This window comes from Panthera uncia, chromosome C2 (genome assembly GCF_023721935.1).
Source record: "Panthera uncia isolate 11264 chromosome C2, Puncia_PCG_1.0, whole genome shotgun sequence".
NCBI lineage: Eukaryota > Metazoa > Chordata > Mammalia > Carnivora > Felidae > Panthera > Panthera uncia.
Window position 1 is genome coordinate 118,323,992 of NC_064810.1, and position 21,423 is coordinate 118,345,414.

The window sequence follows — 21,423 nt, forward strand, 5'->3', positions numbered from 1 at the left end:
AAAAGAATGAAAATAATAAATATCAGAACAGAAATAAATGATATAAGAGAATAAAAACAAAAGTAGAAAAGATCAAAGAAACCAAGAGTTGGTCTTTGAAAAGGTAAACACAATTGATAAACCTTAATCCAGACTCTTCAAAAGAGAGAGGAATCAAATAAATAAAGCCAGAAATCAAAGAGAAGTAATAACTGACACCACAGAAACACAAAGGATTGTAAGAGACAACTACATAAATCATATGCCAAAAAATTGAACAACCTAGAAAAAATGGATAAATTCCTAGAAATATACAATCTTATATAAACTGAATCAGGAAGAATTCTGAACAAATCAGTTAGTAGTAATAAAATTAAATCAGTAATCAAAAATCCCCCAACAAACAAAAGTCCAGGACCAGATGGATTCACAGGTGAATTCTACCAAACATTTAAAGAAGAGTAATACCTATTTTTCCCAAACTATTCCAAAAAAAAAAAAAAAGAAAAATACAGGAAATAACAAGTGTTGGTTAGGATGTGGAAAAATAGCAATGTTTGTACACAGTCGGTGGGAATGTAAATTGGTGCAGCCACTGTGGAAAATAAGTATGGAGGGTCTTCAAAATATTAAAAATATAAACACCATACAATCCAATAATTTCATTACTGGTATTTACACAAAGACAATGAAAACACCAATTCAAAAAGATCTATGCACTCTTATGTTTATTACAGTTATTATTTACAAAAGCCAAGATATGGAAGTGCCCATCAGTAGATGGTACAAAGAAGATGTGGTACCTATATACAATGGGATATTAGCCATAAAAAAGAATGAGATCTTGCCTTCTGCGACAATATGGACAGACCTAGAGGGTATTATGCTAAATGAAATAAGTCAGCCAGAGAAGACAAATATGACCTCACATATATTTAGACTCTAAAAAACAAGTGAGCAAAAACAAACAAAATAAATGCAAAAACAAAATAAATACAGAGAACTGGTGGTTGTACAGGGGAGGAGGGGGATGGATAAAAAGGGTTAAAGAGAGTAGGTAATACAGGCTTCCTGTTATGGAATGAACTGGTCACCGGGATGAAAGATACAGTATAGGGAATATAATTAATGGGACTATAATAGCATTGTATGGTGATAGATGGCAATTATACTTGTGGTGAGCATAGTATAGTTGTCCAATCATTATGTTGTACACCTAAAACTACTGTAACATTGTGTGTCAACTATACTTCAATTTAAAAAAAAAAATTGCACCTGACATTTTGATTTTGAAACATTACATAAAATTAGTTAACAAAATTTTCTGAATTCTACTCACAAAAGAACTACAGGCAAATCAAATAACATGTTAACTGTAGGTGGTCCAATCCCTAGAAATACTGAAAAATGTAAATATAAATCTCTTATAATTACACTACCCATTTACTTCACTATTATGATATAGTCCCTTTAACAAATAATTTAATTATAAAGTCTATACATACATAGTCATTCTAGAGATTTGAAGAATAGAAGCCCTTTTTGAATGTGTGTGTGTATTTTAAACAAATTTGATTCCTATGTATATATGCAATTTTGTATCCTGTTCATTTCCATGTCACTATTATTAAAACACTAAAAATACTACTACTTTTTAATGGTATATTTTACTTCATCATGTGGGTTTTCTAGTTTTTTTTTTCTCTATAAACATTGCTAAGATAAGCAATTTGGCATACAACTTCTGGTCTGACTGATTATTTCATTAGAAAAGATAATAAGAAGTGAAACCATTAAGTCAAAGGACTTTTTTGGAGATAGCGATCAGTATTACCAAACTGATTCTAGAAAAGTTATATAAATGTAATACTTTCTCTAATATTGGATGCAATGTAATCCAATTGTTTATTTGAATTGCATTTTTAAAAAAATGTTTATTTTTGAGAGAGACAGAGCATGAGCGGGGGAGGGGCAGAGAGAGAAGGAGACACAGAATCTGAAGCAGGCTCCAGGCTCTAAGCTGTCAGCACAGAGCCCAACTCCGGGCTCAAACCCACGAACCTACAGGACCATGACCTGAGCTGAAATCGGATGTTTAGACTGAGCTACCCAGGTGCCCATGAAATTGCATTTCTTTATTGCAGGTACAAAGTTTTCATAAGTGTATTATCCATCATTCTTTTTCTGTGAACTGTTCATTCACATTGTTCAAGTTCACATTTTGCTATTACAATTTTAGTAATAGCAATTGAGTTTCAGTAATTAATTTGTATGGACTACTTACATGTTAAGAATATTAACTACTTATCATAGTTGTTGCAAATAATTTACCAAGTTTATTGTTTTTAATTATGATGTTTATTTTTGCACAGATGTTTTAAATTTATATGTAATCTATTATATCAATTTTTTGTAGTTTTTTAAATCATTCCAAGAGTAATCATTTTTTTATTACATTTAATCCTTTAATTGTTTACCTTAATCCATTTGGAATTCATTCTGTTTGGTTAATGGTGAAGACCACTTTTCCCCTAACAAAGTAGTTAACTAGTTGTTCTGGCATCATTTTTTGGGTGATCTTTCCTTTCCCTATTATCAAATTTAGCAAGAATCTTGTCATATATTAAGTTCTTATATTTTAGGTTTCTAGACTACTCTATTCCATTTCATTCTTATATATGTATTAAACTATTTCAATTATTTTAGCTTTATAATAAAATTATATATTTTTTCTAACACCTCCTGCCTCAATATTCTCAGAAAATGTTCTCGATGTTTTGGGCCTGTTTCTTCTTGCATCGGAATTTTAGAATAACTTTATCAATCCCAACCTGCAACACACGTATATATGCCCATATATACACAAAAGGAGACTTAATGGAATTCTAACTGGAATTATTTTCCACCTATAAATTAATTTGCAAAAATGTAATATCTTCATAAGATTTAATGTTTCTATACAGGAGTATGGTTATATTTCCATTTATTCAACTAGAGATAGTTTTTAAATCATGAGGATGCAGATCAGTTTCAAAATAGCCATACTGATAAATTATAGCAATGTGAGTTCATAATTTGTATTATGTATTCAAATTATTCATACTTTAAAAGATAAAGTTAAAATACAAAAATTTTAAAGTCCTACATAATTTTACTTTAGAAAGCAAATAATCCTGATACAGATGTTAAAAAGGAAAAGCAAAAACAAAACTAAAGTTGAATATTAAAGCAGCAATTCAAGAGGACAGACATGAACATGAAGGACACCACATATCCCCTATTTGAGGAAGAATACTGGAAGACAACCACTTCTCTTTATCATTCATCTGCCACTGATAGTCTCCCACCGACTGTAATCAAGTCACTGTCCTGCCCAAAAATGTTTAATCGCTTCCCATTGTTTCTAGTGTAAAGCACAAGCTCAAGGTTCTCAACATCTGGCTCCAATCAAAATTTTTAGTGTTCATACTTCTTACCTATCGGAATCCTCTGTTATAGCCAACCTATTCTCCCCAATTCCCAGAAACGCATTTTATATTTTCCCATCACTATTCCTTTTCCTCATCCTCAGCCCCTCTCCAGTTCCCTTCTCACAAAATTCTATCCATTTCTCAAACTCGTATCTCAGATTACACCTCCTGCATGAAGCTTCTCATAATAAGCGTGGCCTGTGGCCTTTTCTTCCTTAGAACTCATATTTACTTCTATGTATTCTGCACTATATTGTAGTTGTTTACACACATATCTAATTTTTTAGGCTTCTTGAGGACCATGCCTTGTATTATTTTGTACCCTACACTGCACTGTACAGGTAGTAGGTAATCAATAAATATCTGTTGAAAGATATTAACAAAATAACCAGTAAAGATTTAGCAAGTTCTGATGTTTATAAAACAGGAATGCACTTATGATGTACCTCAAAGAACATTACGTACTACAACCTGTTAAAGATAAAAACAGTAAAAGTGTCTGGCTGAGAGAATTGTCTTCATCTTTCCACACATTTATTAAAGCACACTTATAAAAGGCCTAGTAAGCTTAACACATTTTGGGTTGAATCAGAGTCATGGAGACAGACCACAAATTACCAAGCTTTATGAAACGCCAAATCCTCTGGTTTATATTAGAACAATAATAACACATATTTGGTGATTATCTCATTCACCTTCTTCATGTTCCCTCCAAGAGCAGGATAAGGAGGTTTGTTGACATGGCTCCAGTCAACTGGCACACGGATCATTTCATAGAGCTGAAAGATCACTAAAGCATCTGCAAGGTCACTAAAACAAGAGGAAAAGATGACGAAGGAGGAGGAATTTTATTAAGCACAATGGAGATAGGCTTAGGTCTTCAAAAATACAACAGGGTCATTTAATGCTTAAAAAAAATGACAGGATGTATCAAATAACCCAGAACTTCTAATCTAGGAATCTGTCCAAAATTTTTCCTAAATGTTTACAAAGATACATGTACAAAGACATTCATTGCGACAGTATTCATACATTTGGAAGCAACTTAAATGCCTGCCAATAGCGGGCTGTTGAATAAACTATCCATACTATTGACTCCTGGACCACCATGAAAAATAAGGTATATCTCTATGTATGGACATGAAAAGTTTTACAAGACATATTATATTCAAAAAAGCAAGTGGCAGAACACTACATGCAGTTTACTATGTATAAAATTTATTTTCAAAATCGAGAGTATTTATGTGCTATGGACTGTTAATAGCAATTACCTCTGGGCAGGAAAAAAGGAATAGAGGAGATATAAAGAAAGTATCAGCATGTTTTATTTTATTCTACATACATACTTCCTGAAACTTGTACAGTGAGAATAAGTGCATGTATTACTTACACATGATTTTCAAAACTTTTTAAAAATTCATAAAAATCGCAATAGCTACAAAGTAGGCAGCTGTTCACGTTAAATAATGAAGGTTAAGAGGAAAGAATTTATGAGCAAGTAGGCGTTCTTAAAGTAAGAATAGTAGTATTTTGGATTCAGAAAAACACATTCTTCTGAAGTGCTCAAAGTATATCCGTTGAGTCTGTTTTCAATTCTGTATGCTAAGGATGTAAAGAAACAGCAATTGATTTTTTTAAATTGCTAGCTCTATGATGTATTGCATGGTTTTTCTCCCTCAACAGCTTGTTCATGGAGTTGTTTTGCTAAGATTCATATGACAGTTTACTTTGCAACTCTGAGCACACACCTATGGCAATGAAGGGGACTGGGCTCTGTGCTGAATGATGGAAGAATAAAGTCTATTATGAAGGTAATTAAGAGCTGACTGGGATATTTATAAAAGCGCACGGAAAATTTTGTATTAAAAAAATTTCTAAAGGGGCACCTGGTTGGCTCAGTCAGTTAAGCACCAACTCTTGATTTTGGCTCAGGTCATGATCTCACAGTTCATGAGTTTGAGCCTCACATTGGTCTCTACACTGACAATGCACAGCCTGCTTGGGATTCTCTCTCTCCCTCTCTCTCTGCCCCTCCCCTGCTCACACTCTCTCTCAAAATAAACAAACATTTAAAAAAAAAAAGCTTTTTAAAAATAAATAAATTACTAAAGTATTCGTATTGGTTCTGGACTCTCCTCTATTTCATGAATTTTTCTTTTTTATTTTAAATGAATTCATATTTCTATTTAGTATGGTATCATTATTCATATTTTGCAAATAGGGAAACTGAAGCCCAGACAGTTTGAAGTGATTTCCAGAGAATTCAAGATGCTTTCCTGAACCAACTTTTTAAAGTTTATTTATTTATTGAGAGAGAGAGAGAAAGAGAACAAGTAGGGGAGCAGCAGAGAGAATGGGAGAGAGAATCCCAAGCAGGTTCTGTGCTGTCAGCAGGGAGCCCAATGTGGGGCTCGATCCTACAAACTGTGAGATCACATGACCTGAACCAAAATCAAGAGTCAGATGCTCAACCAACTGAGCCACCCAGGCAACCCTCTTTTGCATTTTTAAAGGCAGGCTGGTAGATCCTATAATAAAGAAAGAAGAAAGGTTTCCTCTTATCCAAACCTAGAAAGACACATTGTTAGCACACTACCAGAGAGTGTGGGAAATGATTCAGTAAAATATTTTCTTAGTCCTACCAATGTTGATAATGTGTTGTCATTTTTGAAGAAGAAAAGACAAGATAAATTACAATTACTCATAAAAAGTTATTTCTATAAATTAAATAAAAACATACACAACAAATTACAGAATAATTGAGGTAGATTTTGGCAAAAATAGAAAGTGAATTATAGTTAAAAATACTGATATAATGATAAGAACAATTTGTAAAACATCACTATTCTGTTACAGTTGAAATAATTTATTATTTTTCTCCTTTTAAAGTTTATTTATTTATTTTGAGACAGAGAGAGTACAAGCCAAGAGAAGAGAGAGGGAGAGAGGGAATCCCAGACAGACCCCACACTGTCAGCATGGAGCCCGATATGGGGCTGGAACTCACAAACCGTGAGATCATGACCTGAGCTAAAATCAAGAGTGGGATGCTTAACCGACTGAGACACATAGGCGTCCCTGAAACGATTTATTATTTTTCTCATCAATAATTATGAAAGAGTAAGATGGATTATCTTTACCAAAGGTAAAAGTTGGTTGCTTATGTCATCAAAAATTATAACTAATATTGTCATATTCTGGTCTTTTTAAAATAATACTTTCTTCAAATATCCATCGTATTGCCAATCCCTAGCATTCTGAATTTCTAAATGTTGGTTAAAATTCTCGTGATCTTTAGAAAATGTTCTAATGTAAACATACCTGTGGTTTGAAACTAGAAAAGTTGGACTCTGGCCATTAAGCTAAACACAATAAAATATTTACCTGTACAAATGATTAATATATGGGTTGACCCCCAAGGAATTCATCCAGTTCCGAAATGTCCTCTCTTCCTTGCTCTCTCCTAGAGTAGACACAATTTCATACTGATGATTCAGGACAAAAGGCATCAAAGAATATGTTTTAAACCACCCCAGCAGGTTCAAACTAGCAATACATATTTTGCTGTGGTTTCTGTGATACTACAATTTCTTGGGAGTTAGGGGAGGGGGAACCTCTTATTGCCAAAGTCCCTTTTTGCCCTCTGTCTAGAAGACTTCCATTTGCTCTAAATTTCTCTATCTAGAGTCCTAACTTGATGTCTGTGAACTACTGAGTTATGGGTTTCTCTGTCCAGAAAGTAACAGAGAAACTTACATGGTCATATCTGTAGTTATTATATGCAAAAAGAATTGGCTAAAAATTAATGAAACAAAATCTTTTAGCAGTCAAGGCAACATAGCAGTCAAGGCAACAAAAGCTATGCCTTTCCCAATGCAGTGTTTCCAAATTTATATAGGTTTTGGTTTTACACAGAGAAGTTTCTGGACACACAAACCTACATTTTCATCACAACAAACAGCAATAAAGGGGAGAGGCAATTACAGATAATATAAAAATAAGCAGTGAAGCGGGATCCTGGGTGGCTCAGTCAGTTGAGCATCCAACACTTGATTTCGGCTCAGGTCATGGGATCACACCCTGTGCTGAGCGTGGAGCCTGCTTAGATTCTCTCTCTCTCTCTCTCTCTCTCTCTCTCTCTCTCTCTCTTTCTCTCTGCCCCTCTCCCCCACTGGCACATGCTCGCTCGCTCTCTCTCAAATAAAAAATTAAATTAAAAAAATAAGCAATGAAGGGATATGACTATTTTACAGGCTTACTGAGTTATTTTAGATTGTCACTACTGAAATTACATGAGGGGCACAGCCCCACACACAGGGTGCTAAGAGAAAGACATCATAGTTAAGTCCCTAGGTCTCAAAGATCACCTCAGTAAGAAACTCCAGCAGGCACTGTTATTTAACCTGTGATTACCTAACCTCCCTGATCATCCCCTTCATAGCAGTGCTCATACCATCTATAAGGAAAACATGAGCTATAGTGTACCACAAAGCGGGCAGACAGCAAGATGGACTCTCCCTGCCATGTCTACATGCTAGTCATCCCCTAGATTACAAACAGTCCTAAGTGACTATCTGCAATATTATTTGCTTTCAGCAAAGGTAGGGGACAATGCAATGGTCTAACCTGCATCTCATCACTCCTGAAAAGCTAGAACATTTACACCTCTCATCACCTCTAAACCATAGGCAAGTTCAGGTCACTCTCCAGACTTTGACTCATGTGGGATTCCCAGGATGATTTGGCATTCTACATCTATAACTGTCTCAGCTTCAGGGCCCATTCCAGTAGAGCCATCCCTGCAGTCATCTTCAGACTAAGTGCCACAGACAGTATAAACCTGCATACCCAGAAGAGCAACCAAACCTTGTAAAGTCTAAAAGATTCTGGTTGTTTTGTTTTGTTTTGTTTTGTTTTGTGACAGCTGTTCAGGAAATAATCTGTCCACTGTATTTTTATTTGATTTTCTACGTTAATACCTAACAGCTTTCCCAGAATCTACTTTAATTCTTGCCCTATTAAATGATATAGCCATATAATTTCTTAAATTTTGTCTTCTCTGGCCTGCATAAAAGGTAACTGGCCAGTCTGTTGTATCTGCCACTATCACTTTATGATAAATAACCTATGTGAAAATTTTTTTAAAAAGTTAACCAAGTTAAACTAAATATTCCCAGACACCATGCTTGCCTGCTTATAGGAGTTATTAAACAACTGCAAATTAAGTATCTGACTTTCCCTAAAGCGACATAAATATAAACATACCATCATCAACAGTTTGATACATGTGACTTGGATTTACCTTTTAGTTTACCTTTCTTTATTACAATGTATAATAGATTTCTTTCTAGTAATTAGAGGATTTTTGCATTATTTCCTTCTAGGAAAATCCAAGTTCTGTTTTAAAATTATAAACATTGATAGTGTAACAACAGTCTAATTTTCAATTGAAACAATATGCAAACTCTGCTGAACCTGATAATACAGCAAATAATATTAAAAAGACACTCATATTTTGACTGAGTTCTGAAACTGTTATAAGCTTCAGGGGTTTGTATTTCTTCCCACTGTTCTCTACTAATTATAGTTATTATTTTAATTTCTTATGCCTGGAAAGTAAAATAGATTATATATGTGAGCATTTATTTATCTAATACCATTTCCAGTTGTCTTCGTAAATAAATGCTCAAAGCCAGAAGCACTATGCATTTGTGCAAGAGCCATGGTAAAGCATTACAAAAACATATGTATTCCAGATTATAAGGATTGTCTGTATTGCAGACAACTAAAGCAATCTTAGAAGTAAAATCTTAATTGCTGATATAAAAGATAGAAAGAACTATAAGACATTTCATTTTCAGGGTCAAACTTATCTGCAATTGAAAAAGTTTCAGAAAAACATAATATATTACAAGCAGACTAAGAGGAAAGAAAAGGAACTAACATATATTTAACACTCACTAAATGTGCTAAGTGATATGTTAAGTGTTTTCCTCTTCCCAACCTGACTATTACTGAGCACATACTGTATGCTCAATCCTTTCATTCATGAAAGGTCATTTTAACCTGCTCTGTAATTCTTCAAAATTAGTATTATTAATCTGTTTTTACAGATGAAAAAACCAAGGCTGACAGAAGTCACTCGGATACTAAATGGTGGACCCATAGTTTGAACAAAGTGTAATTCAATGGCCTATATATTTTCTATCACCACCAATGGATTCTGAGATTCAGAATTTGGCTCAATTTAATGTGAAGTTTTTACATTTTGTTGGGCTTTTAATTTTCTCAATTCCATACAAAGTTCTTTGCCAATGAGGACATACTAATATATGAATATGGGATGTGATAAGGTCAAGCTTCAAATTTCATAAGGATCTATAAAAACAAATTTATAGAGGAAAAATTCCAATGACAGTCGAAGTCACATACATTTTTGGCAAATGTATCAGGATATACATATGTTATAAATAAAGATGATTGATAAATATTTCCCATAGTATCTTCTTATATAAATAGAGTAAATACTAATGGAAATATTTAGCAATCCTATTCACACTGAAAAATTCCAAAAGCATGCTGAACACTAGCAAAAGAATTCAAACATGACAAATAGGAGAGCGAGCAAGTTGGAAAAGATATCTAGCAAGAATTCAGTGACTATAAAAAGCAGATCATATTTAATATGCCACTCTAAACAATGCCTTCTATTGTAAGATACAGAGGGATTTTGAAATTTTCCAGACTTATAAAAACTTAGCAGTCTTCCTTTTTATTTAATTTTTTTTTAAGTTCTAATCCCTCACCCTAAATGTCTCTGCTGAAAGATATACACTTTTATCTATGCTCCCTCTCAAGTACAAATCTATGTAAAGAATATAGTCTTTATTTTACGGACCTCAGGAAGAGTGAACTGAATTAATCATATTCCTCAAAGAATATATTTATTAAATCTGAAACTTTTTTCATTAATCAAAAACATGTAATTATAAAGCATCAAGGAAATTGGACCTCTGGTTGCAGCAGTCAGAGAAGAACATGAAACTGATTTCTCAGTCTATCTCCCCAGGGAGGGAAGGGAGTACGGTGGGCAACGTGAGAGAATGAGCACTGCAACATCGAATTCTCCCCACCAAGAATCCCTACTTGAAGACTGCCTTCTCCAAACCAGGGCAACTAGTGAGAATATTTTAGGATCAGTCCCTAGCTCTGAATGTTGCCATTGTTTTTACCTTTAGTTCTGATACTACTGTGGGTTTGGGTGTATCTGTGAGAGTGTGAGAATGAGAGAAGAAGAGAAGAGAGGCTAGGAAACAAAGATGGGGACAAAGAACTAGATGGTGAGAATGTTTTTGTTGTTATGATTCATATACTATAAGCTTCAATGACATTCAAGAAATGTACCATAGCTAAATAATACCAAAAAAAATGTTATAGAACCTAAATAGATCCTTTCAAAGATTACTTGTGTTGAAAGGTAAGTTTGTTTATTCACGGGAGAGGGATAAAGGCTTTACATCATGAAATCCAATTGTCAAAACTGATTTTAAATGTATTTACAACTATAATATCCCAGCATTATAGAAGGCAAATTCGGTGGAGAGTTTACATAATCAAACCTTGCTCTGATATTCTAAGTAAGTTTCATTTGTGTTTCTTCCTTGTCATCATTCTTTAGGCATATTAAGAGAGAAAAAACACAGCATGAACAATGCAAAAAATAAATATCAACTCAGATAGAAAGAATAAATAGTACTAATAAAAAGAATTTCAGAATGAATATATTTAGAGTATAGAAAAGTACTAAATACAGTACCTACATTAGGAGGGGTCAAATCTGCATTTCATGAAGCAAAATAGGAAAGTATTATAAATTATGAGACAGATAACAGTAGCCCACACACGACAAGTAATGAATATTTAAAATTTTTTCATGTACATTAAAAACATTAAAAAGAGAACAATACTGGAGTCAAACTGTAGCTTTCAAAGGAGAAAAAAAGCTACAAAATGATTATTTTTTCCAATAGATAATTCATTGTCCATATTGGTGGTGGAGTTATGTGGTCATTTAAGAGACTATTTTAAATGTATGATAGTTTTCACTAAACTCTTATGCAGAAATGACAGACAAGTAAGATTTACCCCAGCATTCTCTCTGAACCAAAACCAATAACCACTTTCCCTATTTGAACGTTTTAATGGATGCACATGCCTACACACAGTAAACTTCATCTCCCACCATCATTCCCTACCTCTGACACTGAAGCAGGTCAACACTACAAGAAGATACATACAGTGAAGCAATTTAAGGCAAAAAGAACATACCTTCCAATAAATTCATATCGATGTCATTATTATCAGGCTTATGGAGGCATGGGTATGTGTTAAACAGATTAGCTACAAAAGCTAAATTAAGTTTAGGATTGCCTGAAACCACATCTGCAGGAGTAACAAACTGTCTGCAGCCCAGTTTATCTGCTTCTTGAAGCATGAATCCAGCACGCTTCAGGTCATTTTTCTCCTAAATAACAAAATAAGACAAAAATGGTCAAACTTTTGATTGGCATAATTGTTTACTGATATACATATTTATAAGCAATCACGTTTCTGGAAATATATTAAATGATAGGTGAAAATAAGGTCAGAATGTGCAGAAATTCTAAATCAATTTCTCTTGAGTTTTCTTGCTGGGATCAGAGGAATACTTCTCCCTCATTGCTGCAATACTCAACAAAACTCTCAAATATCATATCAAACAGCTCCTACTGGTCAAATTATTGATAATTTGGTCAAGGCCATATACTGGAGTGCCTTTTGGCTAAGAGGCTTAGTTGTCTCACCCATTCTACCCTGAATAATATTTTCAATAAACTCTTTTCTCAATGAAAACCAAGCTGGGATACAAATAAAATCATATTAAAATCAGAAGGACAGCACTTTTCACAAGTGCAAAATCCTGGAAACAAACCAAATACTTGTCAACAGGAAAGCAGATGAATAACCTGTGTTATATGTACACAGTGATATACAACAATATGAGTGACTCTTAGCAATATAATATGTTCAAAATAAGTATTAGTAATTTAAATACAAGATAATAAATTTCATGTGAAGTTAAAAAGTAAAATGAAAAAGGTAATTTTTTAAGGAATATATTTGTTTGAAAGAAAACTATATAAAAAAAAGCAAAAGAACAATGAACATAAGATTCAAGGTGGTGATTATCATATTAAGGTGAGGCAGAAAGATGGAATAGGGAAGTATAGAGCTAAATGTAAGTTAATATCGAGGTCTTAGCTTTCTTGGATTGAGGGTTCATACGGACGGACTTGTTATAATTTTAAAACAAACAACTACAAATAAAGATAAATAAAAAGAGGGACATGAATGGGTCCATGATGAGCATATATTATGACCAAGAATTTTACCTCATTCTATGCACCAGTTACAAAAAAGTAAAAATGTAAACAAAATCAGAGAAAGTGATAGATTCAATGCTATTAAACAACAATAAAAAGTTCCTAATGTAGACATGAACAAATTATAATATGTGGATCTTATTTAGATCTTGATTCAAATAAACTATGAAAAGAAAATCTGACATTTATGAGGCAATTGGAAATGTCAGTGTTGACTAAATATTTTGATAATATTACAGATTATTGTTAATGTTTTAGGTATGATAAGGTATTATGGTTATATCTTTAAAGGTTTTTTTTTTTTATCTTTTAGAAATACATATTGAAATACTTATCAATGAAATGATATGATGTCCAGGATTTGATTCAAAAAAACATGGGAGAGGAAGGATAGGTGATAGACAAAAGAAGATTGACCATGAGTTGATACTTTTTGAACCTGGGGCATGAGCACATTATATTGGGTTTATTCATTTTTTATTATGTTTGAAATTTTCCATAGGTTTTTTAATTTCCTAATTTTTTACTCAAACTAATTTGTAAATTTTGCAGTTTTGCAATACTTTCTCAAATGTTTTATTGTAATAATGTAAAGTATGATTAACTTGTAATGGCTCAATTTGCCTTTAAAATGATTATGGATGTTGCACTTAAAGTACTTAATAGATTATCATACAAACTATAGTCTTATCGATTTTATTATTTAGATAGAACCATCCCCAGTATTTACAACTTATGCTAAAAAATGGGATTCCTGGGAAATGTGTTAGATGAGTCAGGATCTGCATCAGTCCTCCCTACACTGTAAACACTAAGAACAGCCATCTTTTATTTTGTAGATTTCTGAACAGAAGTTGAAAGAACTGATAATCAGTTGCTTAGCAATCTAATAATGGCTTGTTGCTCCCTTTCCTAGGACACGGTGATAGCCACAAAAGCACCCTGGTGAGTTCCGGTTATGTTGCACCAGGAAAATGTGGATGTAGGGTTGATTCCACACATACTCAAGATTAGAATCCTGCAATTCTTTTTCTTCAGTTATGACCGCCAGATGGCTTAGCATGGAGAGGTGAAGCCTAAGGCATGAAAAAACTTGAGAAGAGCAAAGGGCCAAGGTTTAATGAAGAGCTAAGGGCTCCACCAGGGAATGCTGCCTATAGAAAATTACACTCTAAATTTGACTGGACTCACTAGTCAAATTCATAGAGATAGAAAGTAGAACAGTGGTTACCAGGGACTTGGGGGAGAAGGGAATAGTTATTGTGTAATGCGTACAGATTTCACTATTGAATGATCAAAGTTTCAGAGATGGACAGTGGTGATGGCTGTACACAATGCAAATGTACTTAATGCCAATGAAATGTACACTTAAAATGGTTAAAATGGTAAATGTTGTTATGTATATTTTATCAAAATAAAAATTTTAATCAAAAACTGTACTTACATTAAATCCTGAAAGATCAATGGTAATGGCAGGTCCATCATCCCGGTCACCTTTAGGTGCAATCTGATTAAGCAGATGAAAATAGGCTCTTGAATCCTTCAAGGGAAGAAATGAAATAGAACTTTTAAAATGAATAAAAGCATCATTTGATTTAGGAAAACAGTACTCAAACTGAAGAAACTGTCTTCATCTTGAAGAATGGAATAACTTTGTAACTTTACTTATAAACTTATATAGGCTCCTGAATACACTATGCTGTTTTGCACCTCAAAGCTTCTAGCAACACTGTTCCCTATACTTGGAATATCCTTCCTCACTTTTTCATTTGTTTACACTCTGAAGCATCAGCATTGGTTAAGATTAGGGTCAAGCATTATCTTCTGGAACCCTCCAGCCATTAACCCTCCAAGCCATTAAACTCAGAACTGCCTTGTAACTTGTTCTGAACAACAGAATGCAGTGAAAGTGATATTCTGGGGTTTCCAAGCTCAAGCCTTAATAGCTTCTGCTTCCTCCCTCTTGAAGTTAGCCTCCATGTAGGAAGTCCCAACCATCTGAGACTATCAGACTGTGAGGAAGCCCGGTCTAGCCATGTGGAAAGGCCTCATGGAGACACAGTGAAGCACTACACATGTGAGTGGTGGCCTCGTGCACCCTCCAGATCAGTCCAACTGACAGCTGAATGCCAATGAGTTAGTGATCCCAACCAAAACCATCTGAAGTAGAACCACTCAACCAAGCTGCATGAACCCGCAGAATCATGAGAAACAATATTATTTTAAGCTGTTAAGTTTTCTTTTTTAAGGGTAAAGTGAATTCATTTATTTCTGCAGTAGACCTTTGGGCTTCTGTATCATCCTAACCTTTTGAAAGGAAGATACACAGTACATAATATAATTTTATGAGCATCATATTAGACATCATTGGGGTTTATTTCTAGATTCCCTATTTCCAAATAATGCTTCTTAACAGTGTTGACATACTCATTTATTAATTAAGGCATTGAAGAGAAACAGGGGAAAAAACTCCCTATAGGTAAAAACAAAATCCCAAAATAAGTTTTCTGGGTATACCGATAAATATAAAAATTAAGCTATTACATTTTGAGTGGCTTATTATATAGCCATAGATAACTGAAACATCCATCTACTAGTGTGTACCTGCCTGTGTAACTGGTAAGCTTCTCAAGCATCCCCTGTGCCTGGCAGAATACCCCACGGGAGGGGTTTAATAAATAACTGATGAAATCAATTTTAAAATAAGAGAGCACCCCAAAATAAAATTTTATTTTATTTTTTTTTCACAGAATATCAGCTCTTTTATAATCATCAAGTGATTAAATTTTAAATAAGCATGTGATAGATGAAAGAGAAATATAATGTCATTTCAAAGAAAGAGACTGTCATCTAAGCCCATTATGACAAAAACATAATCTGATTGAAGGTGTTAATATATCTACAGAAAATACAAATAAATGCTAATGCTGATTAGTCTGGGGTTGGAGGGTGGGAAACATAGAGAAGAAGGAGTCACAGGGACCGAGTTTGGCAATGCGTGCCAGGGAAGTGACCATGGGAGAGCTGTTAGGCATACTGAATGTCACAGTTTCCTCAACAAGCTCTCCCAGTAGGGAGGGAAGCATTGCAGGCTACTTTGGTTGAGAAACATACCTAAAGAATTCCTTTTGTCTACCGATTCCCTGTGCCCTCAGATATTTGGTCTTCTGTTAGCTGGTTATTGGCAAAGTGGGAGTAAGAGTGTTGGACTGGAGAGGTCCACGAGGGCCTCTTGTCCAGTGAACAGATGAATTTTTAGTTCAAATTAACAGACTGACATCTTCATTATAATTTAGTCTTTCTGTGGCATATGAAATGGGAAAGTACTTTATCTGCTAGCACAGTGCCTTCTCACAGCTAGTTGTATTTCTTCTTAAATATCAATAAACCAATTTTTTTTATTGCAAAAAGAGTATTCTGTCCTTTTTATTTTTTAAGCCTTTACTGAAATTCTAGTTAGTTAACATACAGTTAATACTACTTTCAGGTATACAACAACACAACAACACTAAACCTCCATACAACACCTGGTGCTCATCACCCATTCCCCCATCCTCTTTCTTTCTGGTAACCATCAGTTGAAACTCATTTTTTTTTAAAGAAAAGATTTTGCAATTATAATTGGGAGCTCCACTTCAGACAGAAAAACACAAAGTTTCATTTTCTACACTGTGTCGTTATGAATTACACCTCAAGTTTATGTCTGAACACCTTTTGCGTTTTTACATTCTATGTCCTTATTTATGTCACAACGTTGAGCATTAAAATATAAACCTTAATGTCGCTGCTGAAGTTGTTGATGGTACGCCATCCTGCATTGGTCAGATGGTAGTTCACCCATCGCAGCAATAATTCCTCTGGAGAAAGCTTCATCAGCTCTTCTAGATCCTCACCCTCATTTAGTAATGCAATTAGAGCTGAGAGGAAAACAATGAAATATAAATTCTTCCCATAGTAAGTAGATGTCAATGAAAAGTAAATATTTTTTATGGTTCTACCTTCATTCCTGGAAATCTCAATATCGGCAAAAAGACCAACTTTGATGATCTGCCAGAGAAGTCCCAAGACCAGGTGAGGTTTTCCTTCTTTGAGATCCTGTGCACCAATGTTGACCACTGTGCAACCAATGGCTGAGGCAGAATTCAAGGCCAGGTTTAAATTTTCCTGAATTGCCACAAGGAAAAATACATGTGAGAAAGTACTTTTCAAGTCTTATCAACTAGTTTTGAAAGTAAATTAGAAACAATAGATTGTGAAAATTCAGATTTTAAAATATACGTAGTATTTACAAAAGCAAAATACCCTAGTCAAGAAAAAAAAAACCCTATGGTTTTAACTGTCTCTTTACTACTCAATCTCTCTCCCTTGCACTCATAGATATTATATGTCAATTTCATCCTATCATATTTCTCTTCTTTCATACATCACGATACTACATAAACCCATCATCATGAGGTAAAAAACTAGATTATCGCAACTTTTCAGTCCTTTACAAATTGAATGAGGCTTCTTTGGGATAAAGTTTCATGGGAAACTGGTAGTATCCCAGCAGATCTATTCCCAGAGCTCTAAAATTACTGATTCAATATGACAGATTTAATATCCAAATTAACACTTTGCTCCTTTTCAGAGATCTGTCTTTTCCCATTCTATTTTGGAATACTCTTTCAAGCCTCCTAAAGATCTAGACTATTATCCCCTACTCATATTGGAAGAATGTTATCTCTAAAAATAAAACTGTAAAAGATTTAGGCCTCAGGCCCATCCTGTAGTTATTGCAAAATAGCTAGATAATATTTTTTATTTTCTTTAACACACAGCATACAAACGTTAAAAGTAAAACCAAACAATAAATTTATACAATAGTGAGAAACGCTGCATTTCAGGGTCAGTGCCATAAAAAATTATGTGACACATGTATTCTATGATATATATGAATATTTTCAGCAATCATTAGATACTAAACAAAGCATCCTGACACAAGATGTGAAAGAAAATAAACTTCTCGGAACTGTAATCGGAAATGGCTTCTTCAAGAATTCCTGCCAGGATTATGCAATATTATTGGCTTATTGGAAAGTGGGAGACAAGAAAGCCATGTTAGTCAACAGTCAATTCAATACTTCTCAAGGATAACAGGAAATGGGAGTACCCCTTAATAATCCAAGATAAACCATGTACCAACTGCCCCAAGGTTGTAGCTTCCTCATAAAAGAGACTAAACAACTTCAGCAGAATCAAGGATTGTATTTGCCAATAGAAATGAAGGATAGAGCTTAGCAGTAGCTCATTTTTAATAGCTGCAGCTGTGGCTAGTGTATTAACTAGTTGCTATTGCTACCATGATACAAGAGTGGCAGTATACCATAGTGATTATAAGGATGGGCTCTAGATCTAGACCACTGGGATCATATCCTGGGTAATTTCTCAGTACCTCAATTTTCTCATCCGTAAAAACGTAGGTATCTTATTTTAAGATTGCTGGGAAGAGTCAAAGAGGTAATTCATCAGTTTGTTTAGAACAGTGACTGGTAAATAGTACTTAGTAAATACTAATATCTACCACTGCTCTAGAGATTTTGAGGGGAAAAGTGTGGTGACTATAAATTCCTGAGTTCAATAAGACTTGAATGGAGAAGCTGACTACAGAACAATATAGTAAAAAAGAATAACCCAAATTCTGTGAAATAGTAAAACAGGTGGTAAAACTATACAGTACTCTTATTTCAACCAAGAACAACAGTATCAAGCAAATATTTGTTAATAAAAGCAACTTGGGGGCACTTGGGTGGCTCAGTCGGTTAAGCGTCCAACTTTGGCGCAGGTCATGATCTCACAGGTCATGAATTCCAGCCCCATGTCAGGCTCTGCGCTGACAGCACGGAGGCTGCTTGGGTTTCTCTCTTTCCCTGTCTCTCTCTGCCCCTCCCCTGCTTGTGTGTGCTTTCTCTCTCTCAAAAATAAGTAAACAAACATTAAAAAGAAAAAAGAAAAAATTGTATTAGAAAAGCAACTCGGGGCATCTGGGTGGCTCAGGCAATTAAGTGTCAAACTCTTGATTTTGGATCCATGGGTTTGTGGGGTAGAGCCCATAGTGCAGACAGCACAGAGCCTGCTTGGGATTCTCTCTCTCCCTGTCTCTCTGCCCTTCCCCTGCTCACATGCATGTGCATGCACTCTCTTTCAAAAATAAACTTAAAAAAATAAAAATAAATAAAAACAACTGAATGATTACAATTATACAACTTGAATACTACTACCTTAAGTTCATTCAAAGCACTTTGAATCTTAATTTCATGCAGTACAAAATGCAGCTGAATTTTATTTAATAAAAACCTAGTTTTTATGGAAACTGAAATTACGTTAAATCAAACATTTTACATGAATGGACCTTGAACCCATTATGTTAGGTGAAATAAGTCAGAGAAAGACAAATACTATATGACCTCACTTATATGTGGAATTTAAAACAAAACAAAACAAAAAATACCAAATTCATAGAGAAAGAGATCAGACTTGCAGTTATCAGAGGCAAAGTGTGAGGGGAGGAAAAATTGGAGAAAGGTGGCCAAAAGGTACAAACTTCCAGTTATAAGATAATTAAGCACTAGGGATGTAATGTACAACATGATGACTATAGCTAACACTGCTGTATGATATCCAGGAAAGTTTTTAAGAGAGTAGATCCTCTGAGTTCTCATTGCAAGGAGAAAATTTTTGTCCTTGTTTCTTTTTATTGTATCTCTATGAAAAGATGGATATTAGCTGAACTTATTGTGGTAATCGTTTCACAATATATGTAAGTCAAGCCATCGCAGTAATGTATGTCAATTATTTCTCAATAAAACTGGAGTAAAAAAAGGTTTCACCTGGGCCTAACCACCCATTAATAAAGGCCTTACATTTTACAGCACAGTAACATGATTAGTAGCAAAGGACAAATACTTACAGAAATAGTGAAATGGGTGAGTTTTTTCTTATTAATGGCTCTTTCATCAATTGTATCTGGTTCAGATAAGTTGATCATCTTGCTAAAGAGAAAATGACAATAATTTAGTTTAAGACTCCCAGTTTATTTAAGATAAATAATTTAAGTTAAATAATTTAAGACTTTTTAGTTTGTTTTTGCAAGTAGACAAAACAGTTAAATTTTGAAAAGTAATAACAATCCATTTCTTTAAATATTATACTGTGATTCACATCAGGGACTTACTTTTTAAAACTTAAGAAATATTCCCTAACCTAAAAAAAATCCATCACCCACTACAATAGTAATCTTAGCATTTCCTCCTAAGTTTTTAAAACTTGCATTTTCTTTATGTGAGTCCTGTCTTTATGTCATTTAATGACCATCAACATTCAGCAATCTGAAATGTAAAACAAAGAAATCCTCAAAAAGCCAAGTTTCATAAAGTGGTATCAACAGTGTCAAAATTACTGTTGCAGAAAGAGCCAGAGACATGGTTTTTCTAAAACTTCAATAATTCAAACATTTAAAAGAAATTAATATAAAATTTATCTCTAGATTTTAGAATCTATTTTACATTTTAAAATAAAGATAGGATGGGGCGCTGGGGTGGCTCAGTTGGTTAAGCATCCAACTTCAGCTCAGGTCATGATCTCACAGTTCATGATTTCGAGCCCTGCATCGGGTGGGCTCGAGCCCCGCTTTGGGTGAGCCCCACTTCCCTCTCTCTCTCTCTGCCCTTCGGGATTCTGTCTCTCTCTCTGCCCCTTGCTCACTTGTGCCCTCTTTTTCTCTTAAAAATAAAAAATAAAAATAAACAAAAAATAAAGACAGGAAAATATCCATTCAGCTCATAATAGGAATCTCCTCTGAAGGTCAGAGGAAGATATCAGCATTACAGGTGGTGGTCAAGGTCTATTTTACATATTATATTCTAAAAACTAGTACCTTGTACTTGAGGGTAGGTTGGGTTTTTTTTTCTTTTTAAGTAAAAACACAGAAAAAAGACTGAAAGAAATATGCCAGAATATTAATGATAGATAATTATGGGTAATAAGAATATCTGTGATACTTATTCTCTTCTTTGTAAGTTTTCTCTATTTTTATAAACTTAAAAAAAAGACACCTGCTTTGTACAAAGAAGTATGCTGGAACTATAGTTACAGTACACACAACAGAGACAAAGAAATGCTCTGAGAGAGTTTACAGCCTAGTGAGCAGAAACATACTGCAAGGAGCCAAGGATATGACAAGATTGATTTAAAACATTAATTTCATTTAAGCACAAATGAGATCTTTCTTTTACATGTCCTCATGTCCCTGTCCCAGTCAATACTCCCTTATTGAAAGTGAAAAAAAAACCCTTTGAACGTTTTTATTTATTTATTTTTTTAATGTTTAGTTTTGAGAGAGAAAGAGACAGAGTATGAATGGGGGAGGGGCAGAGAGAGAGGGAGACAGAGAATCCAAAGCAGGCTCCGGGCTCTGAGCTGTCAGCACGGAGCCCCATATGGGGCAGAACCCGTGAACCACAAGATCATGACCTGAGCCAAGGCTGGATGCTTAACCAACTGAGCCACCCAGG

The 21,423-nt window shown here is 34.4% G+C and overlaps 1 protein-coding gene across 1 annotated transcript in view; it reads right to left on the minus strand.

Annotated features, from left to right (window-relative positions):
* Positions 1–21,423, minus strand: part of PLS1 (plastin 1) — a 103,016-nt gene that overhangs the window by 12,092 nt on the left and 69,501 nt on the right. The window contains exons 6-12 of the mRNA XM_049628716.1: positions 19,821–19,902; positions 16,870–17,035; positions 16,646–16,788; positions 14,316–14,411; positions 11,778–11,973; positions 6,834–6,912; positions 4,145–4,259 (exon numbers count right to left, since the gene is read on the minus strand). Of these exons, the coding sequence (XP_049484673.1) occupies positions 4,145–4,259; positions 6,834–6,912; positions 11,778–11,973; positions 14,316–14,411; positions 16,646–16,788; positions 16,870–17,035; positions 19,821–19,902 (877 nt within the window). The remainder of the gene's footprint in view (positions 1–4,144; positions 4,260–6,833; positions 6,913–11,777; positions 11,974–14,315; positions 14,412–16,645; positions 16,789–16,869; positions 17,036–19,820; positions 19,903–21,423) is intronic.